The following is a 25923-nucleotide window of genomic DNA, read 5'->3' as shown; positions in this document are numbered from 1 at the left end:
CCGTGAGCTGACCAATCAGCTATCAACTAGGCTACGTTAGATCGCCAGATTTACGTCCCCTCACGTCCCTTTAGGCGCTGCATCGGAACATCTTATAAGGCTGCTGATTCATTCGGTAAGAGAAAAAGAACGACATTTAGTGAATTAAATCAATTCTACATACTATATACTATCTAATACTGGCTATGCCTTGTTGTGAATATAACGATTCACAACGAAAGAGCTGTGCCTGAATCCACTGTCGTCACGGAGTTAAAGGCAGTGAATTCCGTTAAAATGATGAGTCATTCCTTAGCACTAGGCCTTGAGTTCGCTAGCATCCATGCTAATCGGTGCTAATCATGGATGTATTAAGAGAATGGTGCTAACAGGCCTTTTACGCACTTCCGCATTTTCCGACCGGAAATACGTCAATGAAGTGTATTAGAACTTCCTGTTATTGTAGCGGCAGATACGAAAAATGGCGGAGTTGAAGAGTCGCAGTTTCTGTTGTGTTCCAGGCTGTTCGTCTTCCACCCAAAAACAACCCTACCTTTCATTTCATTCTTTTCCTGTGGATCTAAACCTGAAACCCAAATGGATACAGGCGATCCGAAGAGAGGAAGGGAGCAGTTTTAATGTAAAAAGAGGTAGCACCTATGTCTGTAGCCGGCACTTTGCTCCGGATGATTACATTGGTGGCTGCGTCGTTTGTCGCCTGAACAGTGGTGTTGTCCCAAGCTTATTCCCTTGGAACAATTTTACTGCTCCTTTGTTGACTGAAACGTCAGTCTATCCAGCTATGCTGTGAAGATTGCGACATGGTGGCTGTAGTGGCAATCTGTCGACAAAAAATGCCACTACAGGGATTTTGAAGCCATTTCCAACTCTTGCTGTTGCAAAAAAAGAGGTCCTCCATCGTCGTATAATTAATTCTTTATTGTATAAATGTATTTAAAAACACATACAAAAGACTGACTTGAAAGATTAAAAAACGAACAGACGAGATCTAAAAACCATCATTATCACAGAGCTGAGGTTGAAGAACTGTGTGGCTTCCTAGACTCGTTACTGGCTCATCTGTGATTCCCTTACTACCCTGGCTGATTAGCCCATACACACAGGTGCGCAGGTGACGTAACCTAACGAACAACCCATTCACACAATCCTACCACCCACACAAACTAACATGCACACACATCCAAATTGGCCACAACACACTGGCTCCTAATTGTTACTGTATAATAACACAACAATTCACCAAATTAATAATGGAGCCAATGACAAATCATTCAATAATGTTCATAGTGCAAGTGTGCATTTTCAGTCAATAATGTTCATGTCAAGTAAATATCCATGTAGTAGGTAACCTCAAGGTTGAGATTTCAGCATTACAAAAGTCTTAATCAGCCTCCAGCAGAAGACAGATCTTTGATCGGTCTCTCAAGTATGTTATATTTGGTCAGGACTTTGACAGACCGTACCAGTCCCTGTGTGTCTGGAAAGGTCTGCAACACCTTTCCTAACAGCCAGGATCCACGAGGGGCAGTAGAGTCCGCCACAAGAACAATGTCCCCTGCAACAAAGCTCCTCTTATCCTTTGACCACCGTTGCCGTTCCTGTAGCAATGGTATGTACTCCCGAACCCATCTGTGCCAGAAAAGATCAGCAAGAAACTGAACTTGCCTCCATCGCCATCTGGTGTACAGATCACTTGTGTCAAAAAGTCCTGGTGGTAGAGCAGGTTTGCCTTTTAACAAGATAATGTGATTGGGAGTCAGAGGTTCCAAATCATTGGGGTCATTTGAAGTTTTTGTGAGTGGACGGTCATTAAGGATAGCTTCCACCTCACACACAATTGCTCATGAATGTGGCACAGAATGAGAGTTGAGATGTGCTGATTTTTAGCAAGAATGACTGGGTGTTTCATGCCATCAGGCATTGCCGCTTTACTGAGTCGTCCTCCCACTCTCAAGAGCCCATTTTCCAGCACTGGGTCAAGTTTGTAAATCTGACTACTTTTCTTAACTCCAGATGTTCCACTTTTCAACGCAGTTATTTAATCGCTGAACTTTTCCATTTGGCAATACTGAATAATGGCACTTTCAGTGGTGTTAATATCTTCCAATGCCAAAGTCTGACCACCCAATGTGGCTTTGAAGCTTTGCATTTCCTTTTCAACTTTGTTCTTCTGTTCAGTTATGTCAAGTCCATTACCAGACACACACGCTTGAATTTCCTGTCTTTTCTGACACAACTGCAACACCTTTCTCAACTGATGAAACCAAGCAACTGAGGTCTTTAACCTTTTCCATGATGAGAAGTTGGTAATCAGCTGGGTTGTTGCATTCTGTGACTCTTTGATGATCACAGTATTCACAATAGCCTGTCCTTTAACCTCAGGGTCATCACAGCTGAAAGAAGCAGGCTTCACAATATTAATAGGCCATTCACTTTCATTCTTTTTTTTTTCTCCTTTTTTTCAAGTTGGAGTAGCTGTTCTTATATTTTTACTTCATTTATTATTATTTCTTGTTATTCTGTGTGGATGTTGTCTTAAACCTGCTGCTGTAACACAGTAATTTTCCAGTTAATGTTGAACTACCTAAAGCATTGGAAAGGAGTGGAATTCACGCCATGCCACTGACTACCTGTGTGGAACAACATTTATTTATTTATTTGACAGGGACAATGCACAGCTCCTTAACAGTCCAAACTGGACCCTATGTTCTTCTGTTTTGTGTCTAAGTGACTGTGACTCTAGTGCTAGGTGCTTTGTTGTTCATAATTGTGCACAAAATAAGCATAGGGGGATGTGTTCTGGTAGAGACAACAATGCCATTGGGTAAAAATGATTGGGAACAGAGAAAACTGCTCCAGGATCAACTACCACAGTTTATATGCATCCCCCAAATGATTTAATTTTGGATGAAAGAAAATAGGAAATGGATTGCAGATGAAATGCTTTAACTGTACAGTAGTTTAATATAAATCACATAGGTCCTTCTGTGCCACATCGATCTGAAAAACCAACGTTGTTGGAGTTCACTTCCCCTGGAAAATTTAGGGAGTCCTATCACTTTCATGCCCAGGCTTGGGCCACATAGTGGTGTGTCTTGAAGAAATATCAACGTCAACTGCGCCAGTGGCTCTGAAATATGTAACTCTGTGGAGATAGTCTCGATACGATAGAGAACAGACATAGCTTTTAGATAACTGTCAGCAGGAGAGCCGGTGAGCATGTTTTCCAAAATTTGGAAACTATTTCTTTAAAGTTTAACTTCATTACTTAAATCTCTTTAACACTACTGCTCTGTTTGGAGAGGAGACCCCAAATAAACAGCTCAAACTGAATATATTTACGCAGCACTACACCTCCTAAATCACAAATAAGTCTATTTTTAAATGACTGTTATTGGAGGTTTTAAACAGTTTAGGGAGGTAGAATTAATGTTTTGTAGATTTATCGGTGACTTAGTTTTTGGCAAACTAAAGATATATAAACATGCAGTTGCACACGCAGTTGGGTCTGTGGGAGTCCAAACTTTGAGAAAGCAAAGTCACATTCTACTAAACACAATCTTTAAAGATTACCCAACAATCAGTAAATAAAACCCCTCCAGACTGGTTTACCAGGAAGACATTCTCGTGTGTCTTATATAAAATCATAACAAGTCAGCCAACTTATTGTCCCTTCGACAGAAACATGCAAGGGCGTTACTTTTGTCACAGTAGAATACTCATCACTTATTTTGTTATTCAGTTGAAAACACGAGGGGCTGGGTGATGCTGCATAACTGGACGCTTTAGCGCTGTGCCACAGTCACGATGGCGTGCAGCTTAAGATAAGATAAAATAAGAAAAGCCTTTATTGTCTCCTATAGGAGAAATTCTTCTTGGGAAATTTAAGAGAACGAAATGGCAACACGTTGCGCATAAACACACAATAAACATACAGTTAACCTACATAGAAACATAATCATATATTATCTCATGACATGCAGTTTCACACGCAGTTGGGTCTGTGTGACTCCAAACTATGAGAAAGCAAAGTCACAGTCTACTAAACACAATCTTTAAAGATTACCCAACATACAGTAAATAAACCCCTCCAGACTGGTTTACCAGGAAGACATTCTCGTGTGTCTTATGTAAGCTCATAACAAGTCAGCCAACTCCTTCTCCATCCGACAGAAATATGCCATGACTACTTTTTTAATTACTTTTGTCACATTAACATACTCATTCTAGAAACTGACATTTACTGTAAGCTTGACTGGTACAAACCCCAATTCCAATGAAGTTGGGACATTGTGTAAAACATAATTAAAAACAGAGTACAATGATTTGCAAATCCTTTTAAACCTATATTTAATTGAAAACACTACATAGACAAGAGATGTAATGTTCAAACTAAAAACTTCATTTTTTTTCAAATATTCAATCATTTTGAATTTGATGCCTGCAACACTTTCCAAAAAAGTAGGGACAGGGGCATGTTTACCATGTGTTACATCACCTTTCCTTTTAACAACACTCAGTAAGTGTTTGGGAACTGAGGACACTAATTGTTTAAGCGTTGTAGGTGGAATTTCTTCACACAATGGTGTTTTAAGCCTCCAACGTCGCCTTCCAGGCAGCTATCCCTAGCCTTAACCCTAAACATGACCATTGCCGCGCTGCCTGGAAGGCGACGTTGGGGGCTTAAAACACCAAACACCAATTTTTTTCCCATTCTTGCTTGATGTACAACTTCAGTTGCTCAATAGTCCAGGGTCTCTATTGTCAAATTTTGCATGTCATAATGCACCACACATTTTCAATGTGAGACAGGTCTGGACTGCAGGCAGGCCAGTCTAGTACCTGCACTCTGTTTCTACGAAGCCACAATGTTGTAACACGTGCAGAATGTGGCTTGGCATTGTCTTGCTGAAATTAGCAGGGGCGTCCCATGGGCTCACCACCTGTGGGAGGAACCGCTGGGGTCGGGTGCGCTGCCACATGGGTGGCGGTGAAGGTCAGGGACCTCAACGGACCAGACTCGGGCGGCAGAGGCTGGCTCTGGGGACGTGGAATGTCACCTCTCTGTTGGGGAAGGAGCCGGAACTTGTGCGGAAGGTGGAGTGCTACCAGTTGCATCTGGTGGGGCTAAGCTCTACGCACAGTCTCGGTTCTGGAGCCATACTCCTGGATAGGGGTTGGACTCTTTTCTTCTCCGGAGTTGCCCAGGGTGTGAGGCGCCGGGCGAGTGTGGGGATACTCACAAGCCCCCGGCTGAGCGCCGCTACGTAGGAGTTTACCCCGGTGGATGAGATGGTCGCCTCCCTACACCCGCGGGTTGTACGGGGGGGGACTCTGACTGTTGTTTGTGCATACGCACCAAACAAGAGTATTCAGCCTTCTTGGAGACCTTGAAAGGAGTCCTGTATGGGGCTCCAGTGGGGGACTCCATAGTTCTGCTGGGGGCCTTCAACACACATGTGGACAATGATGGAGATACATGGAGAGGCGTGATTGGGGGGAACGGCCTCCCTGATCTAAACCAGAGTGGTTGTCTGTTGTTGGACTTCTGTGCTAGTCATGGATTGTCTATAACGAACACCATGCGGCGGGGAGCTGTGGTCTTAGGGTGTTAGGTGCCTCAAGGGGCGGTAACCCACATACCATCACAGAACCTGGCTTTTGAACATTTTTAGATCACCTATCAAACGACAAAAAAAAAAAAAAAAAATATATATATATACAAACTGCAAGTCTTAGGCACATTTGACCAATATACAGGAATCCACTGCATGTCAGAGACATCGGAGTTGCAGTAGAAAATTGCTTCCTGTGGAAACCCAGCAGGGAATACTGATCTGCCAAACTCCGTAGACCTGTTGGTCGTCCTCTCCTCCCAGTGCCTGAACGCAGTGATACAACCTCATTTAATGGAGGAGCGGCCAAGTCATCGATTACTCTATAGTCTAGACTAACATCAGCAAGAAAAACAAAACTGTCAAAGATCGTTCTTGATGTGGATGGACCATTACTCTTCCTTTCCTTTTTTATTTAAGGTTATGTATCTGATATCTCAGTGAAATGCAACTAAACAAATTTCCTTAATTGTTTTTAAGTGTTGTTGAGTATTTCCATTTAATGCTACTTTATACTTCAACTTGACTATATTTATATTATATTTATATTATATATTACAACGTTGGTTTTTCAGATCGATGTGGCACAGAAGGACCTGTGATTTATATTAAACTACTGTACAGTTAAAGCTTTTAATCAATAATGATCACCATTCTGGTTATAAATACCAAATGTTATACCAAATATTTCAGTTCTGTTAACTAATGAGTCACAAAATGAGCACTCTTGCTCCTATCAAAAGCACCCATCAATTATGTGCACTAGAGGTGTGACGAGATCTCGTCCCAAGACCAATATCATCAACTACTACAGTTTATATGCATCCCCCAAATGATTTAATTTTGGATGAAAGAAAATAGGAAATGGATAGCAGATGAAATGCTTTAACTGTACAGTAGTTTAATATAAATCACATAGGTCCTTCTGTGCCACATCGATCTGAAAAACCAACGTTGTTGGAGTTCACTTCCCCTGGAAAATTTAGGGAGTCCTATCACTTTCATGCCCAGGCTTGGGCCACATAGTGGTGTGTCTTGAAGAAATATCAACGTCAACTGCGCCAGTGGCTCTGAAATATGTAACTCTGTGGAGAGATAGTCTCGATACGATAGAGAACAGACATAGCTTTTAGATAACTGTCAGCAGGAGAGCCGGTGAGCATGTTTTCCAAAATTTGGAAACTATTTCTTTAAAGTTTAACTTCATTACTTAAATCTCTTTAACACTACTGCTCTGTTTGGAGAGGAGACCCCAAATAAACAGCTCAAACTGAATACATTTACGCAGCACTACACCTCCTAAATCACAAATAAGTCTATTTTTAAATGACTGTTATTGGAGGTTTTAAACAGTTTAGGGAGGTAGAATTAATGTTTTGTAGATTTATCGGTGACTTAGTTTTTGGCAAACTAAAGATATATAAACATGCAGTTGCACACGCAGTTGGGTCTGTGGGAGTCCAAACTTTGAGAAAGCAAAGTCACATTCTACTAAACACAATCTTTAAAGATTACCCAACAATCAGTAAATAAAACCCCTCCAGACTGGTTTACCAGGAAGACATTCTCGTGTGTCTTATATAAAATCATAACAAGTCAGCCAACTTATTGTCCCTTCGACAGAAACATGCAAGGGCGTTACTTTTGTCACAGTAGAATACTCATCACTTATTTTTGTTATTCAGTTGAAAACACGAGGGGCTGGGTGATGCTGCATAACTGGACGCTTTAGCGCTGTGCCACAGTCACGATGGCGTGCAGCTTAAGATAAGATAAAATAAGAAAAGCCTTTATTGTCTCCTATAGGAGAAATTCTTCTTGGGAAATTTAAGAGAACGAAATGGCAACACGTTGCGCATAAACACACAATAAACATACAGTTAACCTACATAGAAACATAATCATATATTATCTCATGACATGCAGTTTCACACGCAGTTGGGTCTGTGTGACTCCAAACTATGAGAAAGCAAAGTCACAGTCTACTAAACACAATCTTTAAAGATTACCCAACATACAGTAAATAAAACCCTCCAGACTGGTTTACCAGGAAGACATTCTCGTGTGTCTTATGTAAGCTCATAACAAGTCAGCCAACTCCTTCTCCATCCGACAGAAATATGCCATGACTACTTTTTTAATTACTTTTGTCACATTAACATACTCATTCTAGAAACTGACATTTACTGTAAGCTTGACTGGTACAAACCCCAATTCCAATGAAGTTGGGACATTGTGTAAAACATAATTAAAAACAGAGTACAATGATTTGCAAATCCTTTTAAACCTATATTTAATTGAAAACACTACATAGACAAGAGATGTAATGTTCAAACTAAAAACTTCATTTTTTTTCAAATATTCAATCATTTTGAATTTGATGCCTGCAACACTTTCCAAAAAAGTAGGGACAGGGGCATGTTTACCATGTGTTACATCACCTTTCCTTTTAACAACACTCAGTAAGTGTTTGGGAACTGAGGACACTAATTGTTTAAGCGTTGTAGGTGGAATTTCTTCACACAATGGTGTTTTAAGCCTCCAACGTCACCTTCCAGGCAGCTATCCCTAGCCTTAACCCTAAACATGACCATTGCCGCGCTGCCTGGAAGGCGACGTTGGGGGCTTAAAACACCAAACACCAATTTTTTTCCCATTCTTGCTTGATGTACAACTTCAGTTGCTCAATAGTCCAGGGTCTCTATTGTCAAATTTTGCATGTCATAATGCACCACACATTTTCAATGTGAGACAGGTCTGGACTGCAGGCAGGCCAGTCTAGTACCTGCACTCTGTTTCTACGAAGCCACAATGTTGTAACACGTGCAGAATGTGGCTTGGCATTGTCTTGCTGAAATTAGCAGGGGCGTCCCATGGGCTCACCACCTGTGGGAGGAACCGCTGGGGTCGGGTGCGCTGCCACATGGGTGGCGGTGAAGGTCAGGGACCTCAACGGACCAGACTCGGGCGGCAGAGGCTGGCTCTGGGGACGTGGAATGTCACCTCTCTGTGGGGGAAGGAGCCGGAACTTGTGCGGAAGGTGGAGTGCTACCAGTTGCATCTGGTGGGGCTAAGCTCTACGCACAGTCTCGGTTCTGGAGCCATACTCCTGGATAGGGGTTGGACTCTTTTCTTCTCCGGAGTTGCCCAGGGTGTGAGGCGCCGGGCGAGTGTGGGGATACTCACAAGCCCCCGGCTGAGCGCCGCTACGTAGGAGTTTACCCCGGTGGATGAGATGGTCGCCTCCCTACACCCGCGGGTTGTACGGGGGGGGACTCTGACTGTTGTTTGTGCATACGCACCAAACAAGAGTATTCAGCCTTCTTGGAGACCTTGAAAGGAGTCCTGTATGGGGCTCCAGTGGGGGACTCCATAGTTCTGCTGGGGGCCTTCAACACACATGTGGACAATGATGGAGATACATGGAGAGGCGTGATTGGGGGGAACGGCCTCCCTGATCTAAACCAGAGTGGTTGTCTGTTGTTGGACTTCTGTGCTAGTCATGGATTGTCTATAACGAACACCATGCGGCGGGGAGCTGTGGTCTTAGGGTGTTAGGTGCCTCAAGGGGCGGTAACCCACATACCATCACAGAACCTGGCTTTTGAACATTTTTAGATCACCTATCAAACGACATATATATATATATATATATATATATATATATATATATATACAAACTGCAAGTCTTAGGCACATTTGACCAATATACAGGAATCCACTGCATGTCAGAGACATCGGAGTTGCAGTAGAAAATTGCTTCCTGTGGAAACCCAGCAGGGAATACTGATCTGCCAAACTCCGTAGACCTGTTGGTCGTCCTCTCCTCCCAGTGCCTGAACGCAGTGATACAACCTCATTTAATGGAGGAGCGGCCAAGTCATCGATTACTCTATAGTCTAGACTAACATCAGCAAGAAAAACAAAACTGTCAAAGATCGTTCTTGATGTGGATGGACCATTACTCTTCCTTTCCTTTTTTATTTAAGGTTATGTATCTGATATCTCAGTGAAATGCAACTAAACAAATTTCCTTAATTGTTTTTAAGTGTTGTTGAGTATTTCCATTTAATGCTACTTTATACTTCAACTCGACTATATTTATATTATATTTATATTATATATTACAACGTTGGTTTTTCAGATCGATGTGGCACAGAAGGACCTGTGATTTATATTAAACTACTGTACAGTTAAAGCTTTTAATCAATAATGATCACCATTCTGGTTATAAATACCAAATGTTATACCAAATATTTCAGTTCTGTTCACTAATGAGTCACAAAATGAGCACTCTTGCTCCTATCAAAAGCACCCATCAATTATGTGCACTAGAGGTGTGACGAGATCTCGTCCCAAGACCAATATCATCAACTACTACAGTTTATATGCATCCCCCAAATGATTTAATTTTGGATGAAAGAAAATAGGAAATGGATAGCAGATGAAATGCTTTAACTGTACAGTAGTTTAATATAAATCACATAGGTCCTTCTGTGCCACATCGATCTGAAAAACCAACGTTGTTGGAGTTCACTTCCCCTGGAAAATTTAGGGAGTCCTATCACTTTCATGCCCAGGCTTGGGCCACATAGTGGTGTGTCTTGAAGAAATATCAACGTCAACTGCGCCAGTGGCTCTGAAATATGTAACTCTGTGGAGAGATAGTCTCGATACGATAGAGAACAGACATAGCTTTTAGATAACTGTCAGCAGGAGAGCCGGTGAGCATGTTTTCCAAAATTTGGAAACTATTTCTTTAAAGTTTAACTTCATTACTTAAATCTCTTTAACACTACTGCTCTGTTTGGAGAGGAGACCCCAAATAAACAGCTCAAACTGAATACATTTACGCTGCACTACACCTCCTAAACACAAATAAGTCTATTTTTAAATGACTGTTATTGGAGGTTTTAAACAGTTTAGGGAGGTAGGTTAATGTTTTGTAGATTTATTGGTGACTTAGTTTTTGGCAAACTAAAGATATATCACATATAAATATTTACTTTTTCTGTTTTATCTTTTGCTAATTCCTATGCTTTATGGTCAATATTTCATTTCATGTCATTTCTATCTAATGTGAAGTTTGTGGCAAAACGAAAGCTTTTCGATACTTTTCTACATTTTGTGTTTGGTCATAAAAAAAATAAAAAAAACATTTAACAGGAAAATAATATTATTTTTAAACATGCAGTTGCACACGCAGTTGGGTCTGTGGGAGTCCAAACTTTGAGAAAGCAAAGTCACATTCTACTAAACACAATCTTTAAAGATTACCCAACATACAGTAAATAAAACCCCTCCAGACTGGTTTACCAGGAAGACATTCTCGTGTGTCTTATATAAAATCATAACAAGTCAGCCAACTCCTTCTCCATCCGACAGAAATATGCCATGACGTTACTTTTGTCACGTTAACATACTCATCCTTGAAACTGACATTTACTGTAAGCTTGACTGGTACAAACCCCAATTCCAATGAAGTTGGGACATTGTGTAAAACATAATTAAAAACAGAGTACAATGATTTGCAAATCCTTTTAAACCTATATTTAATTGAAAACACTACATAGACAAGAGATGTAATGTTCAAACTAAAAACTTCATTTTTTTTCAAATATTCAATCATTTTGAATTTGATGCCTGCAACACTTTCCAAAAAAGTAGGGACAGGGGCATGTTTACCATGTGTTACATCACCTTTCCTTTTAACAACACTCAGTAAGTGTTTGGGAACTGAGGACACTAATTGTTTAAGCGTTGTAGGTGGAATTTCTTCACACAATGGTGTTTTAAGCCTCCAACGTCACCTTCCAGGCAGCTATCCCTAGCCTTAACCCTAAACATGACCATTGCCGCGCTGCCTGGAAGGCGACGTTGGGGGCTTAAAACACCAAACACCAATTTTTTTCCCATTCTTGCTTGATGTACAACTTCAGTTGCTCAATAGTCCAGGGTCTCTATTGTCAAATTTTGCATGTCATAATGCACCACACATTTTCAATGTGAGACAGGTCTGGACTGCAGGCAGGCCAGTCTAGTACCTGCACTCTGTTTCTACGAAGCCACAATGTTGTAACACGTGCAGAATGTGGCTTGGCATTGTCTTGCTGAAATTAGCAGGGGCGTCCCATGGGCTCACCACCTGTGGGAGGAACCGCTGGGGTCGGGTGCGCTGCCACATGGGTGGCGGTGAAGGTCAGGGACCTCAACGGACCAGACTCGGGCGGCAGAGGCTGGCTCTGGGGACGTGGAATGTCACCTCTCTGTGGGGGAAGGAGCCGGAACTTGTGCGGAAGGTGGAGTGCTACCAGTTGCATCTGGTGGGGCTAAGCTCTACGCACAGTCTCGGTTCTGGAGCCATACTCCTGGATAGGGGTTGGACTCTTTTCTTCTCCGGAGTTGCCCAGGGTGTGAGGCGCCGGGCGAGTGTGGGGATACTCACAAGCCCCCGGCTGAGCGCCGCTACGTAGGAGTTTACCCCGGTGGATGAGATGGTCGCCTCCCTACACCCGCGGGTTGTACGGGGGGGGACTCTGACTGTTGTTTGTGCATACGCACCAAACAAGAGTATTCAGCCTTCTTGGAGACCTTGAAAGGAGTCCTGTATGGGGCTCCAGTGGGGGACTCCATAGTTCTGCTGGGGGCCTTCAACACACATGTGGACAATGATGGAGATACATGGAGAGGCGTGATTGGGGGGAACGGCCTCCCTGATCTAAACCAGAGTGGTTGTCTGTTGTTGGACTTCTGTGCTAGTCATGGATTGTCTATAACGAACACCATGCGGCGGGGAGCTGTGGTCTTAGGGTGTTAGGTGCCTCAAGGGGCGGTAACCCACATACCATCACAGAACCTGGCTTTTGAACATTTTTAGATCACCTATCAAACGACAAAAAAAAAAAAAAAAATATATATATATATATATATATATATATATATATATATATATATATATATATACAAACTGCAAGTCTTAGGCACATTTGACCAATATACAGGAATCCACTGCATGTCAGAGACATCGGAGTTGCAGTAGAAAATTGCTTCCTGTGGAAACCCAGCAGGGAATACTGATCTGCCAAACTCCGTAGACCTGTTGGTCGTCCTCTCCTCCCAGTGCCTGAACGCAGTGATACAACCTCATTTAATGGAGGAGCGGCCAAGTCATCGATTACTCTATAGTCTAGACTAACATCAGCAAGAAAAACAAAACTGTCAAAGATCGTTCTTGATGTGGATGGACCATTACTCTTCCTTTCCTTTTTTATTTAAGGTTATGTATCTGATATCTCAGTGAAATGCAACTAAACAAATTTCCTTAATTGTTTTTAAGTGTTGTTGAGTATTTCCATTTAATGCTACTTTATACTTCAACTCGACTATATTTATATTATATTTATATTATATATTACAACGTTGGTTTTTCAGATCGATGTGGCACAGAAGGACCTGTGATTTATATTAAACTACTGTACAGTTAAAGCTTTTAATCAATAATGATCACCATTCTGGTTATAAATACCAAATGTTATACCAAATATTTCAGTTCTGTTAACTAATGAGTCACAAAATGAGCACTCTTGCTCCTATCAAAAGCACCCATCAATTATGTGCACTAGAGGTGTGACGAGATCTCGTCCCAAGACCAATATCATCAACTACTACAGTTTATATGCATCCCCCAAATGATTTAATTTTGGATGAAAGAAAATAGGAAATGGATAGCAGATGAAATGCTTTAACTGTACAGTAGTTTAATATAAATCACATAGGTCCTTCTGTGCCACATCGATCTGAAAAACCAACGTTGTTGGAGTTCACTTCCCCTGGAAAATTTAGGGAGTCCTATCACTTTCATGCCCAGGCTTGGGCCACATAGTGGTGTGTCTTGAAGAAATATCAACGTCAACTGCGCCAGTGGCTCTGAAATATGTAACTCTGTGGAGAGATAGTCTCGATACGATAGAGAACAGACATAGCTTTTAGATAACTGTCAGCAGGAGAGCCGGTGAGCATGTTTTCCAAAATTTGGAAACTATTTCTTTAAAGTTTAACTTCATTACTTAAATCTCTTTAACACTACTGCTCTGTTTGGAGAGGAGACCCCAAATAAACAGCTCAAACTGAATACATTTACGCAGCACTACACCTCCTAAATCACAAATAAGTCTATTTTTAAATGACTGTTATTGGAGGTTTTAAACAGTTTAGGGAGGTAGGTTAATGTTTTGTAGATTTATCGGTGACTTAGTTTTTGGCAAACTAAAGATATATCACATATAAATATTTACTTTTTCTGTTTTATCTTTTGCTAATTCCTATGCTTTATGGTCAATATTTCATTTCATGTCATTTCTATCTAATGTGAAGTTTGTGGCAAAACGAAAGCTTTTCGATACTTAAAAAATTAAAAAAAAACATTTAACAGGAAAATAATATTATTTTTAAACATGCAGTTGCACACGCAGTTGGGTCTGTGGGAGTCCAAACTTTGAGAAAGCAAAGTCACATTCTACTAAACACAATCTTTAAAGATTACCCAACATACAGTAAATAAAACCCCTCCAGACTGGTTTACCAGGAAGACATTCTCGTGTGTCTTATATAAAATCATAACAAGTCAGCCAACTCCTTCTCCATCCGACAGAAATATGCCATGACGTTACTTTTGTCACGTTAACATACTCATCCTTGAAACTGACATTTACTGTAAGCTTGACTGGTACAAACCCCAATTCCAATGAAGTTGGGACATTGTGTAAAACATAATTAAAAACAGAGTACAATGATTTGCAAATCCTTTTAAACCTATATTTAATTGAAAACACTACATAGACAAGAGATGTAATGTTCAAACTAAAAACTTGTACTTTTATAAACCAAAATACACCCATCTGGCGCTTTCGTTACTTTACAAATTAAGATTAGGAAAAGCTTATCAAATATAATGTTCTCTTATTGATTACAACCCAACAGCTTTGCCTTGACAAACTTCCACATTTAAATGCTGCTCATTTATTAATGCATCAGTTATAATAATCGAAAGGTATAACAAAGAATGAGAAACGCCCATAGGGGCAATTTTTGTGCGTGGTGCATACTTGTTCCTGTTGTGTGGTATTGGTATAATTTCCTTCCTGGAAAATCAATGTGAGTTGAATACTTCCTTGACATAAATATTTAAATGACATCTGAGCATAACAGACAGTTGAGAATCCTCGGACACACCCAGTGATAGTTGCCTATAAAGGGCCAGGAGCTGAACACCTGCTGCATCCATCAGAGTCCAGCTAACACAGGTAAACTCCACGGATCTCCTTATTCCTCCTTTTGTTCTTACCTTATTGTATTTAGCACAAACTTATTCCTTAATCACCAAACACTGTTTAGATTTTGACTTTAATTTCAGATTTGCAGTTTAACTGAAGAGGACCACCATCATGACTCCAGTGATCTCTGTCGTCCTCCTCCTCTCGTTGATGGTCTATCCTCCGGTAAGTCTGACTCTTTCAACAGTGAGATTAAAAAGACTCTCCAAAAAGAATTATGTAACGGATTTGGGGCAATTTTGACATAATTCAGTTGGTTTGTAAAGGATTTTATGAGCCTTTTAAGATGGAAGAGAATTGTTGCAATTCATAAAAGAGGATGTAATGCTTTCATTTATATACATTGAAAAAAAAAATGTGACTCCAGTTTTTACTTGACAGAAACTGATCATAAAACAGTAGAAAACATGATTTAAAAATGTGCAACGGTGTGCCTTTGTGTTGCAGGGTGCAACAGGAGCTCCAACAAGTGAGTTGAATTTCTTTTTTTCCCCTCACAGTTCACATCTGATGAGAACAGGGCTTTAAATTCCCTTTTTCAATCACCAGCCAACATGGCTAGTAAATTTTTAAATTTAGCAGCCAATCAGATTTTCCACTAGCCAATTTTTTACTAATTTCAACTAATTTTAATAACTTAATTACTTAATTTCATCGATACCGCACGCTAGACACGTAGCCAATGGTTGTACGACACATCACGACATGGTGTCGTTGGGAAATGTAGGATTAGTACTACGAGCAGTACTGCAAGATAAAGATTGCGTTTCCAAGCCAAACACACACAAAACCAGACCAATCTGGCAACATTTCTGCAGCCGGCCGATTCAAACAGACGCAGTGTTGTTGGCTGCTTTCATTACCGGCCAACTTGGCTCGTAACTTTACAATGTAACCTGCCAAAGTTAATTTTTACCGGCATTTGGCTGGTTGGCGGGTGTCAATTTAAATCCCTGGATGTGAATAATTTACAAGTTAAACTGCTGCTCATTGTTTCTGGTGTCATCTGTTTTCTCTGTTTCCAGACAACTCGATGGACGTCTCTCAAATCATCGAGAAAGTTAATGCTGACGTCTCTCAAATCATTGAGAAAGCTAATGCTGGCATAAGTAAGACAGAATTTTTATAAAATCTAACTTTAAATACATGATGGCAACACAATGAGACTTGATGTAGAGCTGAGATAATGAATCTGTTAGTCGAGAAACAGAAAATGAGTTGTCAACATGATAAATTAATCGTTTGAGTCATTTAACAAAGATTCATTCCAAACATTTGCTGGCCTCAGATTGTCAAGTGTGAGGATTTGTGATTTTTCTTCCTTATACACAAAGCGTAAATCAAGTATCTTTGGATTTTCTACTGGTGGTCAGACAAAACCTTTAAGTTTCAAAACTTGTAGGTTTTTTTTATTATATTTTATTACTTTTATAGAAGAAATTAAGGACAAATTATTAGTTGCAGCCTAGCTCATTGGTCCGTGCCCATTGCTCATGTAAAACTCTAGATTCCTGGTTTGAATATTCATTTAGGTGTCTGTTTATTTGTTGTTCTGCAGAAACACCCCTGATCCACGGCGACATTGCACCAAATACAAAGAAGAATGCCGACCCCTGTGTGACCAAAGGCTGCTTGTGGCCCAAAACTGGAAGTTACGTCTACATGCCCATCACCATCGGCCCCGAATACTGTAAGCTGCAGTGACTTTGTTTAAGAGCTACCAAAGTTTCACTGTAGGGAAAAAGAGATTATGAGTTATATGTAAATATGAGCTATGTAAAAACTCATAGGAAAAGTATTTAAGCAAGTGTGGGTTTTTACTCATCATGTCATTCAAACCTGGCAACCAGTTAGTTTTTACTGCAGATCAACATTCATCTATTAATGTAAGAAAAGTGTCTTAATAACTTTCTTATTTTATATTTGCATATTACATTAATACATTATTAAGGTATTCTATGAAGAAGTCTAAATCAGACTGAATCTGGAAATATGTTTCATGTCTGCGTGTTCAGATTTGATTGAATTATGAGTCTAAAAATGAGACACTAAGGGTTTCAAAGTACCTCCATTGCCTCCATGATCTGTGTGTCACAACCACTGCTGCTGCAACAACTGTTAATGATGTCAGTGAGCGGGCCAAATCAGGGTTAACCTTGTTCCTGATCCTGCAACAAGCTGTACATGTGGTCATGTGTACAAGTTGTAGTTTTTGTAATACAGGAGAGAAGAGACAACAAAAATGAACTTTCTTGTCTTCGCATAGCTCAAAGATGTTTGCCGAGATCATTTAGACCTACGTGGTGAATGGTGGTGGGGATTTACCTCTGTCTGTGGTGTTGAAAGAGTCATAGCAACTGAAGTTACCTGGTACTAGATCTCTGAAATGCTGTCCACATGTTTTCAGTGATGTTTATATACTCAGTTGCCAGCATAAAAATAGTGAAGAGGATGAATGATTTATAACTTTAGACACACATTTTACTAATTGCCTGTGTTACAACCAAGTTCTATGTTTGCCAGCTAAGATAAGAGGATAAGAGGTGAGATTGTGAATCAATAAAGTCAACAAATCAATCTATGCTTGAAGGAAATGCATGAACTGTTTCTTAGCAGCCTGTTCTTTGTCTCTGCAGCCATCGCAGAGCGCAACATCATCATTAATAGCCTGTTGACCTTCCATCAATCCACCTGCATTCGCTTCGTCTGGCGTACTACGCAGCGGGATTACCTCAGCTTCTTCTCTGGAACTGGGTAGGCACACACACACACACACACACACACACAAACACACACACATACAAACACACAAACACACACATCACAAGCAGGGCTGGACTGGGACAAAAAATTGGCCCTGGCATTTTTGGCCTAGGCGGCCCACACCCACCGTGATTGGTCAGACACATTCCCTGCAGACAGTCCTCTTAAAATATGCGTGCATTCTATGATATGAGTTGCCTAGTGTTCTGCGTTCATGTGATCGTTTTGGATCCTTCAAGAGGGGTCTCAAGACTTATCTGTTGATCTTACCCTTAAATCATTCATGCATTCTCCGAGTTATGAGTACTTATTGTATATTTATGGTATTTTTTATTATTGATATTTGATATTGTATTGCCATCATTGGTATTATTACTAATTTGCTTAATATTGGCTTAGCAACTTTAAAAACAGTTTACTGTTAATTTTAACTATTGTAAAAAGTGTCTGCTAAATACAATAACCATAACCCTTCCCAAAAGCTACAATAAAGCTGAGAGTAGTATATGCCCTGGAAAAGAGCACCAATACAATAGAAGCTAATTAAGCAATTCAAGGAACACTGATGCTTGAATCAACACTGATTTTATAGATCACACTTTTCAGCTACCAAACAGGCCAACCGCTAGCATTTTCTATGTAAGCTTAAGCAGTTAGGTTACCTGACAGCCACTAACTTTAACTGCTGCACCACGGGGCCCACACTGAGATTCACTGAGATTTGGGGAAAGGAAGACTTTTACAGAGGAAATCTGACCAGAGCTCCTCCAAAATAAGGCTACTATTAGCAGCTTGTGTGTGTGTTTCCCACAGCCCAGACAGCAGTGTGATTTTTTCCCCCAAGACATATTTAGATAAATACATGCTACAGAGATACCAAAACCCAACCTAATATTGGATTTTGGAACAAGAAACTGGGTTTCACACACACACACACACACACGCACACACACACACACACACACACACCATGAAAATGCATTTGTTACTTTCTACATCTGCTCCCATTTTCTGATCACCTGTATGTTTGGCCATCATCTACGGTGGCCGACAGGGGCAAGTGCACAGCAACTGAAAAAAAAAAAACAAATGCGCATATTCATTTTTACGTTTGGCCCTAGTCTTTTACAATATTATAAAAGAGCAACATAGCTACCGTATTAGAGACTGACTTCTACAAGAGCTTGCTAGTTAGCCCATATACTGTATGTTACTGAAAAGTAGAACACTTCTAATTACAAAATTAGGAAAACAAATGATCAATTCTCTCTTAACATAACCTTGCATTCCGTTGTATAAACAGGGTGCAGCATTTTTCATTTTTCATTTGTTTTCGGGGTTTGTGTGCTTTTCATTTTGCATTTTGTTTTTGTAGCGCGTTTATGTATTTGGTTGTGTTGTCTGTATTTGCAGCATGTTTGCTAAATGCTGCGCATGTGTTGTCAAATTAATGAGGATGTTTTCTTAATTTGCTTGTGCTTGTTGTCTATTTGCATGTGTTTTGTTAAGTTGCAGGGCGTTTGCCCCTGTCGGCCACCGTAATCATCTTGCATTAGGTCAGTGTTTACAATATGACTGTGATCCTTTATTTAAATAAAAGTACCAGTACAAAAATGTAAAAATACTCCATTACAATTAAAGCTTCTGCAGTCAAACCTTATCCTATGTATCTAAGTAAAAGTATTATCAGAAAAATGTGAAATATAAAAAGTAAAAGTGCTCTGCAGTAAAATACCCTGAGGCTAATATAAAAGAAGAAAAAAACAGTTTTAATTTTTTGGACATTGCAACAATCTTTGAATTTTTGTGAAAAAATACATAATTTGACCTTTTTTGGCCTCATATAGTTCTTTAAATTAGTCCATCTGAGAAGTTAGAAGGGGAAATGTCCCTTTGGTGAACAGAATTAGAAACATGGATGATGCCTTTAACCACTGGCCTACAGGACCCCCCCGATCAATTTCGATAGTTCACTTTGATTGAAGATTCCCCAACACAACACAAGAGGGGCGAGGAATGCATCAAATACACCTATATTTTATACTGTGATATAACTGTGTGTGTGTGTGTGTGTGTGTGTGTGTGTGTCAATCAATCAATCAAATCAATCAAACTTTATTTATATAGCACTTTACAGCAACCAGCAGGTATCCAAAGTGCTTAACATCAAAACCAAGAATAAAAACACATATCATACAATAGAGAGAACATAGAAAACAGTAAACTCAGATATAGTTACAAAGAAACAGAAGAATGAAATTGTCACACCACTGCTACGTATTAAAAGCCAGACTAAACAGATAAGTTTTAAGTTTGGACCTAAAAAGAGCTACATCTGTAATAGTGCGAATATTAGGGGGTAACTTCTTCCAGAGTCTCGGGGCAGCGACTGCAAAAGCCTGGTCACCCCACCATCGATTCTAAAACGCACAGGGAGCCAATGAAGGGTGTAGAGAACAGGAGTGATATGTGCACGTCTAGATGTGTTTGTTAAAAAGCGAGCAGCTGCATTTTGCACAAGTTGAAGACGTGAGATGGAGGTCTGATTTAGACCAACATAAAGAGCATTACAATAATCCAACCTAGAACTAATAAAGGCATGAATAGCCTTTTCTAGATCGTGCCTGTTGAGGAAAGGCTTAACTTTAGCCAGGAGACGAAGCTGGAAAAAGCTCATTCTAACAACATTACTGATCTGCTTGTCAAATTTCATGCTGCAATCAAAAGTAACCCCCAAGTTTTTGACAACTGACCTAGTGTAAGATGCTAGAGCTCCCAAACTCAAAGCTGGACCATTTTGCGTGCCTGAAGTACTGAAAATAATACACTCCGTTTTATCTTCATTCAAATTAAGAAAGTTTTCTGAAAGCCACAGCTTAATTTCAGTGATACAGCTAAGAAGGGAGTTTAGTGCGACACTGTCATTTGCTTTCATAGGCAAATAGATTTGCAAATCATCTGCATAACAATGAAATGACAGGTTATGCTTTCCTATAATAGCCCCTAAAGGCAGCATATATAAAGAAAACAGAATGGGGCCAAGAATTGAGCCCTGGGGAACCCCACAAGAGAGAGGAGCAGCTGATGATGATGATGATGATGATGATGATGATGATGATGTGTGTGTGTGTGTGTGTGTGTGTGTGTGTGTGTGTGTGTGTGTGTGTGTTTTTTGTGTCAGGTGTTGGTCCTACGTGGGCCGTCAGGGAGGCGTACAGCCGGTCTCCCTGTTGAGAAAGGGTTGCCTGTACACGAACACGGTGCAGCACGAAGTTCTCCACGCTCTGGGCTTCCATCACGAGCATGTCCGCTCCGACAGAGACTCTTACGTCTCCATCCTCACCGCGAACATTCAGCCAGGTCAGCTCCCTTATACCATCTTGATCAAAGAGTCACACATAAGGAAAGTAACAAGATTGTGTCTACAGCCGTGCTAGCAGCTCTGTGAGGCTGTTAGGCAAAGCATTTGCTTTGAGCTACATGCTAACATTCTTGCGATGGCGATTTCTAATTAGCTGATGTTTAGCAGGTATAATGTCTAATATGTTCACCATGTCAGTTTAGTATGTTAACATGCTAATAGTCTGGTTCAAGGGAAGTACGTTTTCAGGATAATTGCCTGTGATGTCCCTCACCTTCTGCTCTCTGTGTGTTGCCGTTCTCAAACTCTGCTCGTTTGGGAAACAACAACAAATCTCCAGCTAGATAGCTATCCACTTAAAACGGCAAGTGTTGAAGAAAATTTCGATTGTGTAACAAGGCAGGCCAGCTTGGTTCTTTCGGGGAATGATGGTAAAGAATATGTTTACGCATTTACTCTCTAACTGGGACGTTTTAGGACCGATTGGTGGGATTGTTGTGGACGAAGTACACACGGCGATACACTGGTAGGAACAAATTAGGTTTAACCATGTATCCAGCTAATTTAAATAGCTCATGTTACTGTATTATGTAAGCAGTTAACTTCATTTAATTTTTTATTTGCTGTTTTCTTTTGTGGGACAGAAATGTTCCATCAAAACAAGTTCCTTCCCAAGACTAGAGCGACTAGAGCTCAGCACCTCCCGACGCTTGCGATTGGTTTAAAGAACTGCAAACAACCCAGAGCGTTTTTTCCTCCTATCCCAGTGTGTATCTGGGTGGAGCCGGACCTTACTCCTAAGCGCTGTGGAGATAAGTCTGGCAATACAAGACTAACATGCTAACAAATGCTAATTGGTCCCTGGAAAAGTTTCTGCAGTCAGACAGCGCCATCAAAACATCTTATGTTTCATGCATGACCCCACATGACCAATGTGGTTTAAATAAACCAAGAGATCTACAGACTGCTGTCTCGTAGAGTTTAGATTCTCTGCCCGAGCCCGAACTTGAGGGTCGGGTCAGGCCGATATTTCCCCCCACTATCCTCGGGCCGGGCCGGGCCGGGCCGGGCCCTTGATCAAGCATTTGTATTTTTTTAATCATTACTTTATTAGCCTAATTGGGTGGGGAGAAAGCTATGCCTCTCCAGCTTCTCCCGTAGCTCTGGGTATATGTCCTGCACTGACTTGAGTGTGAGGTAAACTGTGCTAAATCGTGTCTCCCCCATCTGTAGCACTGTCTTCGATAATTGCACAACCAGGCCAGATTGTTGCAGATATCTCACGAGTCCTTTAGCAGCAGTTATGGTCTCTTCTATATCCGGCGCGTTGACGGCCAGTGTGTCGGCATCCAGACCGTGGCGGAGGACAGTAGGCTATTAATTAGGTGATCGAGACAAGAAAGTCTCCTATATGTTTCCAGGGCTTTGATTATGTTGCTGCCTTGATCTGTTACCCACACTATTCGGCTGAGGGAGTTAAGGTCGAGGTTATATTTTTTTACGTTTCTTCATTCGGATCCATTCCATTCTGAATAAACAAACAACGCAGTTTACATGCTTCGTCCTTGTTGCATTATTCATTATGATAATTCTAAACAGATTTCTGTAGTCCAAAAAATTGTCGGGTTGAAATCAGGCTCGGGCTCATAATTACAGTTAATGTGTCGGGCCGGGCCGGGCTCGGACACAACGTGCACAGGCTCGGGTAAGGTCGGGCTTGATTTTTTGGGCCCGATCTAAGCTTTACTCTCTAGCTAGCAGGGGCAAATGCTTCAATATTTTGTTCTGTTCTCTCCTCCTGTGCAGGATTTGTATCAAACTTCGTGAAGGTGGCAACTAACAACTTGGGTACTCCCTACGACTTCAACTCTGTCATGCAGTACAGCAAGTGAGTGTTTTCGAATGTATTCGAATGTGAACTCAGCATAACTCAGGATAAAATTAGCATTTTGTGTTTGTAGTAGAACATGTTTACATGCTTTAATGTTAAAAAAAAAAAGCCAGAGCTAGAGCTACGGCAACGGAGTATATAGCAGGACTTTGTACCGTGAAATATCACCAATAAAGGCTTCTAATAAAATACTACACAACTGGACATGTCCCAGCAGCAAAGTGCCCGGAATTTGGGGAGAAATGACCAGAATTGGCTACCAAGATTACAGCTATGTTGCGTTAGCATGAAGCTACTTAATAGTTAGCAGTATGCTAATGTTAGATTGTAGTGGAATGAAGCAGCACTTTCTACCATCAAAAAACGCAGATAAAGGCTTCTGAACCAAACACTATCCAATCAGTCATGTTTCAGCAGGAATGCAACCCGGAATTGGGGAGAATTTAACAACATTGGCAGCCCAGATGACATTTTTTACTGCTGTTAGCCATGTAGCTACTATAGTTAGCAGTGGACACTAATAGAATATAGCAGCACTTTCTAAAGTCAAAAATCGCAGATAAAGGCTTTTAAAGTGCTCATATTATGCTCATTTTCAGGTTCATAATTGTATTTAGAGGTAATATATATTTTACTGGCGTTAGCATGTAGTTACATGCAACAATTTAACACCACAGCAGCTTAAAAAAAACAACACTCCAGTCCGGCCTACCTGGAGCAGATGACCAATTATAGAAGGCCAGCTTAGAGTTGCATAACACTCAGCAGAGTAGAAATAACTGTTTAAATCGGAGCGTTCAGAACAGTTGGAAATCTGAACATTTTACCTCGCGGGGATTTCTCTAAAATACGTTTACCTCTTTATTTGAACATTGTACATATGACAGAAAATACGGAAAAGCATAATATGTCCACTTTAAGTAAAAGAAGCAATATTACAGTGTAAAAGTAAAAACCATTCAAAATCACAAGCATGCCCATTTTAAATTCATATAGGTACATGATATTATTGGATTATAATTATTGGAATTAATGTCTTCATCACTTTAATGTAGCTCTTTTTAACTACTGTAAATGCTGCTGTGTAGTTTAATCTGTAATAATACATAATACTTTACTAGTTGATTTATATTTTGTATTTATAATCTGAATCTGCAGAGCAACTAATAACTTCATTTAGCAAATACATGTAGTGGAGTAAAAAGTACAATATTTGCCTCCAAAATAAAGTAGAAGTATAACGTTGCATTAAATGGAAGTAGTCAAGTAAAGTACCTCAACATTTTTATTAAATACAGTACTTGAGTAAATGTACTTTGTTACATTCCACCACTTTGTATAGTGTATTTATATCATATATTAGGTTGCTCTCTATTAAGTCATATTATTTTCAAAGGAATGAAAATTCAAAAGAGCTAACAAACTACGCAATACAACTTTAATTCGGAGCCTGTGTGTGTGTGTGTGTTTGTATGTGTCTATATACTAAACATATTGTGTTCTGTGCTTCTCAAGATACTCCTTCTCCAAGAACGGCTTGCCAACCATCACCGCTAAGGGGAATCCTAACCTTGTGTTTGGAAACGCCCCACAGATAAGTGTCAATGACGTCGCCCGCGTCAACAAGCTTTACAAATGCTGTAAGTAGAAAATTAACAATATTCTTTCAAATTAAAAACATAAAACACTTTTCACACATTTCACTACTGATCAGGTTATCATGTAATGACACAACAAAGGAAAATGATTTGAAATACTAAAATACTAAGTATTTGAGATATTAATCAGAATCTCTTTTTTTTCTCCAGAAAACTTCCTAAATCTCCCAGAAGAACTGATGGAAGAAAATGTTGGGGGATAAATGGATTTTTTAACTATTTGTGATTTGATTTAAATCATTTACTCACTTCTTTAATGGTTTTAAAATATAAACTTTATTATTTGGTTATTGTTTTCCATCTGCAGATGATTGAATAAACTTACAAAATGACAAGGGTTGCCTAAAAGTGTTTATTTAAACAAGAATTGCCACTACATGTTGTAGTTGTACAAAGAAGCAGGTGCATATTACCACATAGTATCCATCTTATATCACATTTTGTTTTTTGTTTTTTTTTAAAGGTACAATATATAGTGAGAATTACTTTCCTGTTTCTAAATACACCACCCCTCCTCCCTAGCTTATTGGCCAGAGAGAGAGAGAGAGAGAGAGAGAGAGAGAGAGAGGAACAGTGGTGAATTGAGCTAGAGAGTGAATAAAGAGGAAGCAGTGTACAAAGCGGTTATCAAAGCTAGGGGCAACAAGAGACTGGGAAAGTTGAGGAATGCTCAAAAAACAGGTTAATTGGAAACAGGTGAGTGTCACGATTGGATATAAAAGGAGCATCCCCAAAAGGCTCAGTCGTTAACAAGCAAGGATGGTGCGAGGTTCACCACTTTGTGAACAACTGTGTAAGCATATAGTCCAACAGTTTAAGAAAAATCTTTCTCAACATTTATTGCAAGGAATTTAGAGATTTCCTCATCTAGAATCCATAATATCATCAAAACATTCAGAGAATCTGCAGAAATCTCTGCACGTAAGTGGCAAGGCCGAAAACCAACAATGAATGCCAGTGACCTTTGATCCCTCAGGCGGCACTGCATTAAAAACCAACATCATTATGTAAAGGATATTACCACGTGGGCTCAGAAACACTTCGGAAAACCATCGTCAGACAACTCAGTTCGTCGCTACATCTACAAGTGCAAGTTAAAACTCTACCGTGCAAAGCGAAAGCCATATTACAACAACACCCAGAAACGCCGCCAGCTTCTCTGGGCCCAAGGACATCTGAGATGAACTGATGCAAAGTGAAAAACTGTGCTGTGGTCTGACGAGTCTACATTTCAAATAGTTTTTGTAAATCATGGACGTCATGTCCTCTAGGCCAAAAAGAAAAAGGACCATCCAGATTGTTA

General features: G+C 40.2%; 1 protein-coding gene across 3 annotated transcripts; it reads left to right on the top strand.

Moving 5' to 3' along the window:
- Positions 1–14879: 14879 nt before the first annotated feature.
- LOC116067341 (high choriolytic enzyme 1-like) lies at positions 14880–24949 on the top strand. 3 transcript variants are annotated; one of them, XM_031323769.1, is made up of 10 exons: positions 14880–14917; positions 15028–15112; positions 15395–15416; positions 15973–16008; positions 16042–16056; positions 16506–16637; positions 17584–17701; positions 20892–21070; positions 22878–22959; positions 24478–24949. In XM_031323769.1, the coding sequence occupies exons 2-10, from the start codon at positions 15059–15061 to the stop codon at positions 24608–24610; spliced, it is 771 nt and encodes a 256-aa protein (XP_031179629.1). In that variant the 5' UTR covers positions 14880–14917; positions 15028–15058; the 3' UTR covers positions 24611–24949. The 3 variants fall into 3 exon arrangements, with proteins under 3 accessions (XP_031179629.1, XP_031179627.1, XP_031179628.1); XM_031323767.2 differs by having other exon boundaries at positions 14881–14917; positions 15973–16056; XM_031323768.2 differs by lacking the exon at positions 14880–14917 and having other exon boundaries at positions 15009–15112; positions 15973–16056.
- Positions 24950–25923: the final 974 nt, after the last annotated feature.

The sequence above is a fragment of the Sander lucioperca genome, chromosome 3 (genome assembly GCF_008315115.2).
Source record: "Sander lucioperca isolate FBNREF2018 chromosome 3, SLUC_FBN_1.2, whole genome shotgun sequence".
NCBI lineage: Eukaryota > Metazoa > Chordata > Actinopteri > Perciformes > Percidae > Sander > Sander lucioperca.
The sequence above is the reverse complement of the archived record's forward strand: the minus strand, read 5'-3'. Positions and strand labels throughout refer to the sequence as shown.

Excerpts from the sequence above, each read along its gene's own strand:
- LOC116067341 (XM_031323767.2), top strand. The coding sequence starts at position 15,059 with ATGACTCCAGTGATCTCTGTCGTCCTCCTCCTCTCGTTGATGGTCTAT. Across the intron at positions 16,057-16,505 it reads GAAAGCTAATGCTGGCATAA|AAACACCCCTGATCCACGGC; the intron begins GTAAGACAGAAT and ends GTTGTTCTGCAG. Across the intron at positions 22,960-24,477 it reads TCTGTCATGCAGTACAGCAA|ATACTCCTTCTCCAAGAACG; the intron begins GTGAGTGTTTTC and ends GTGCTTCTCAAG.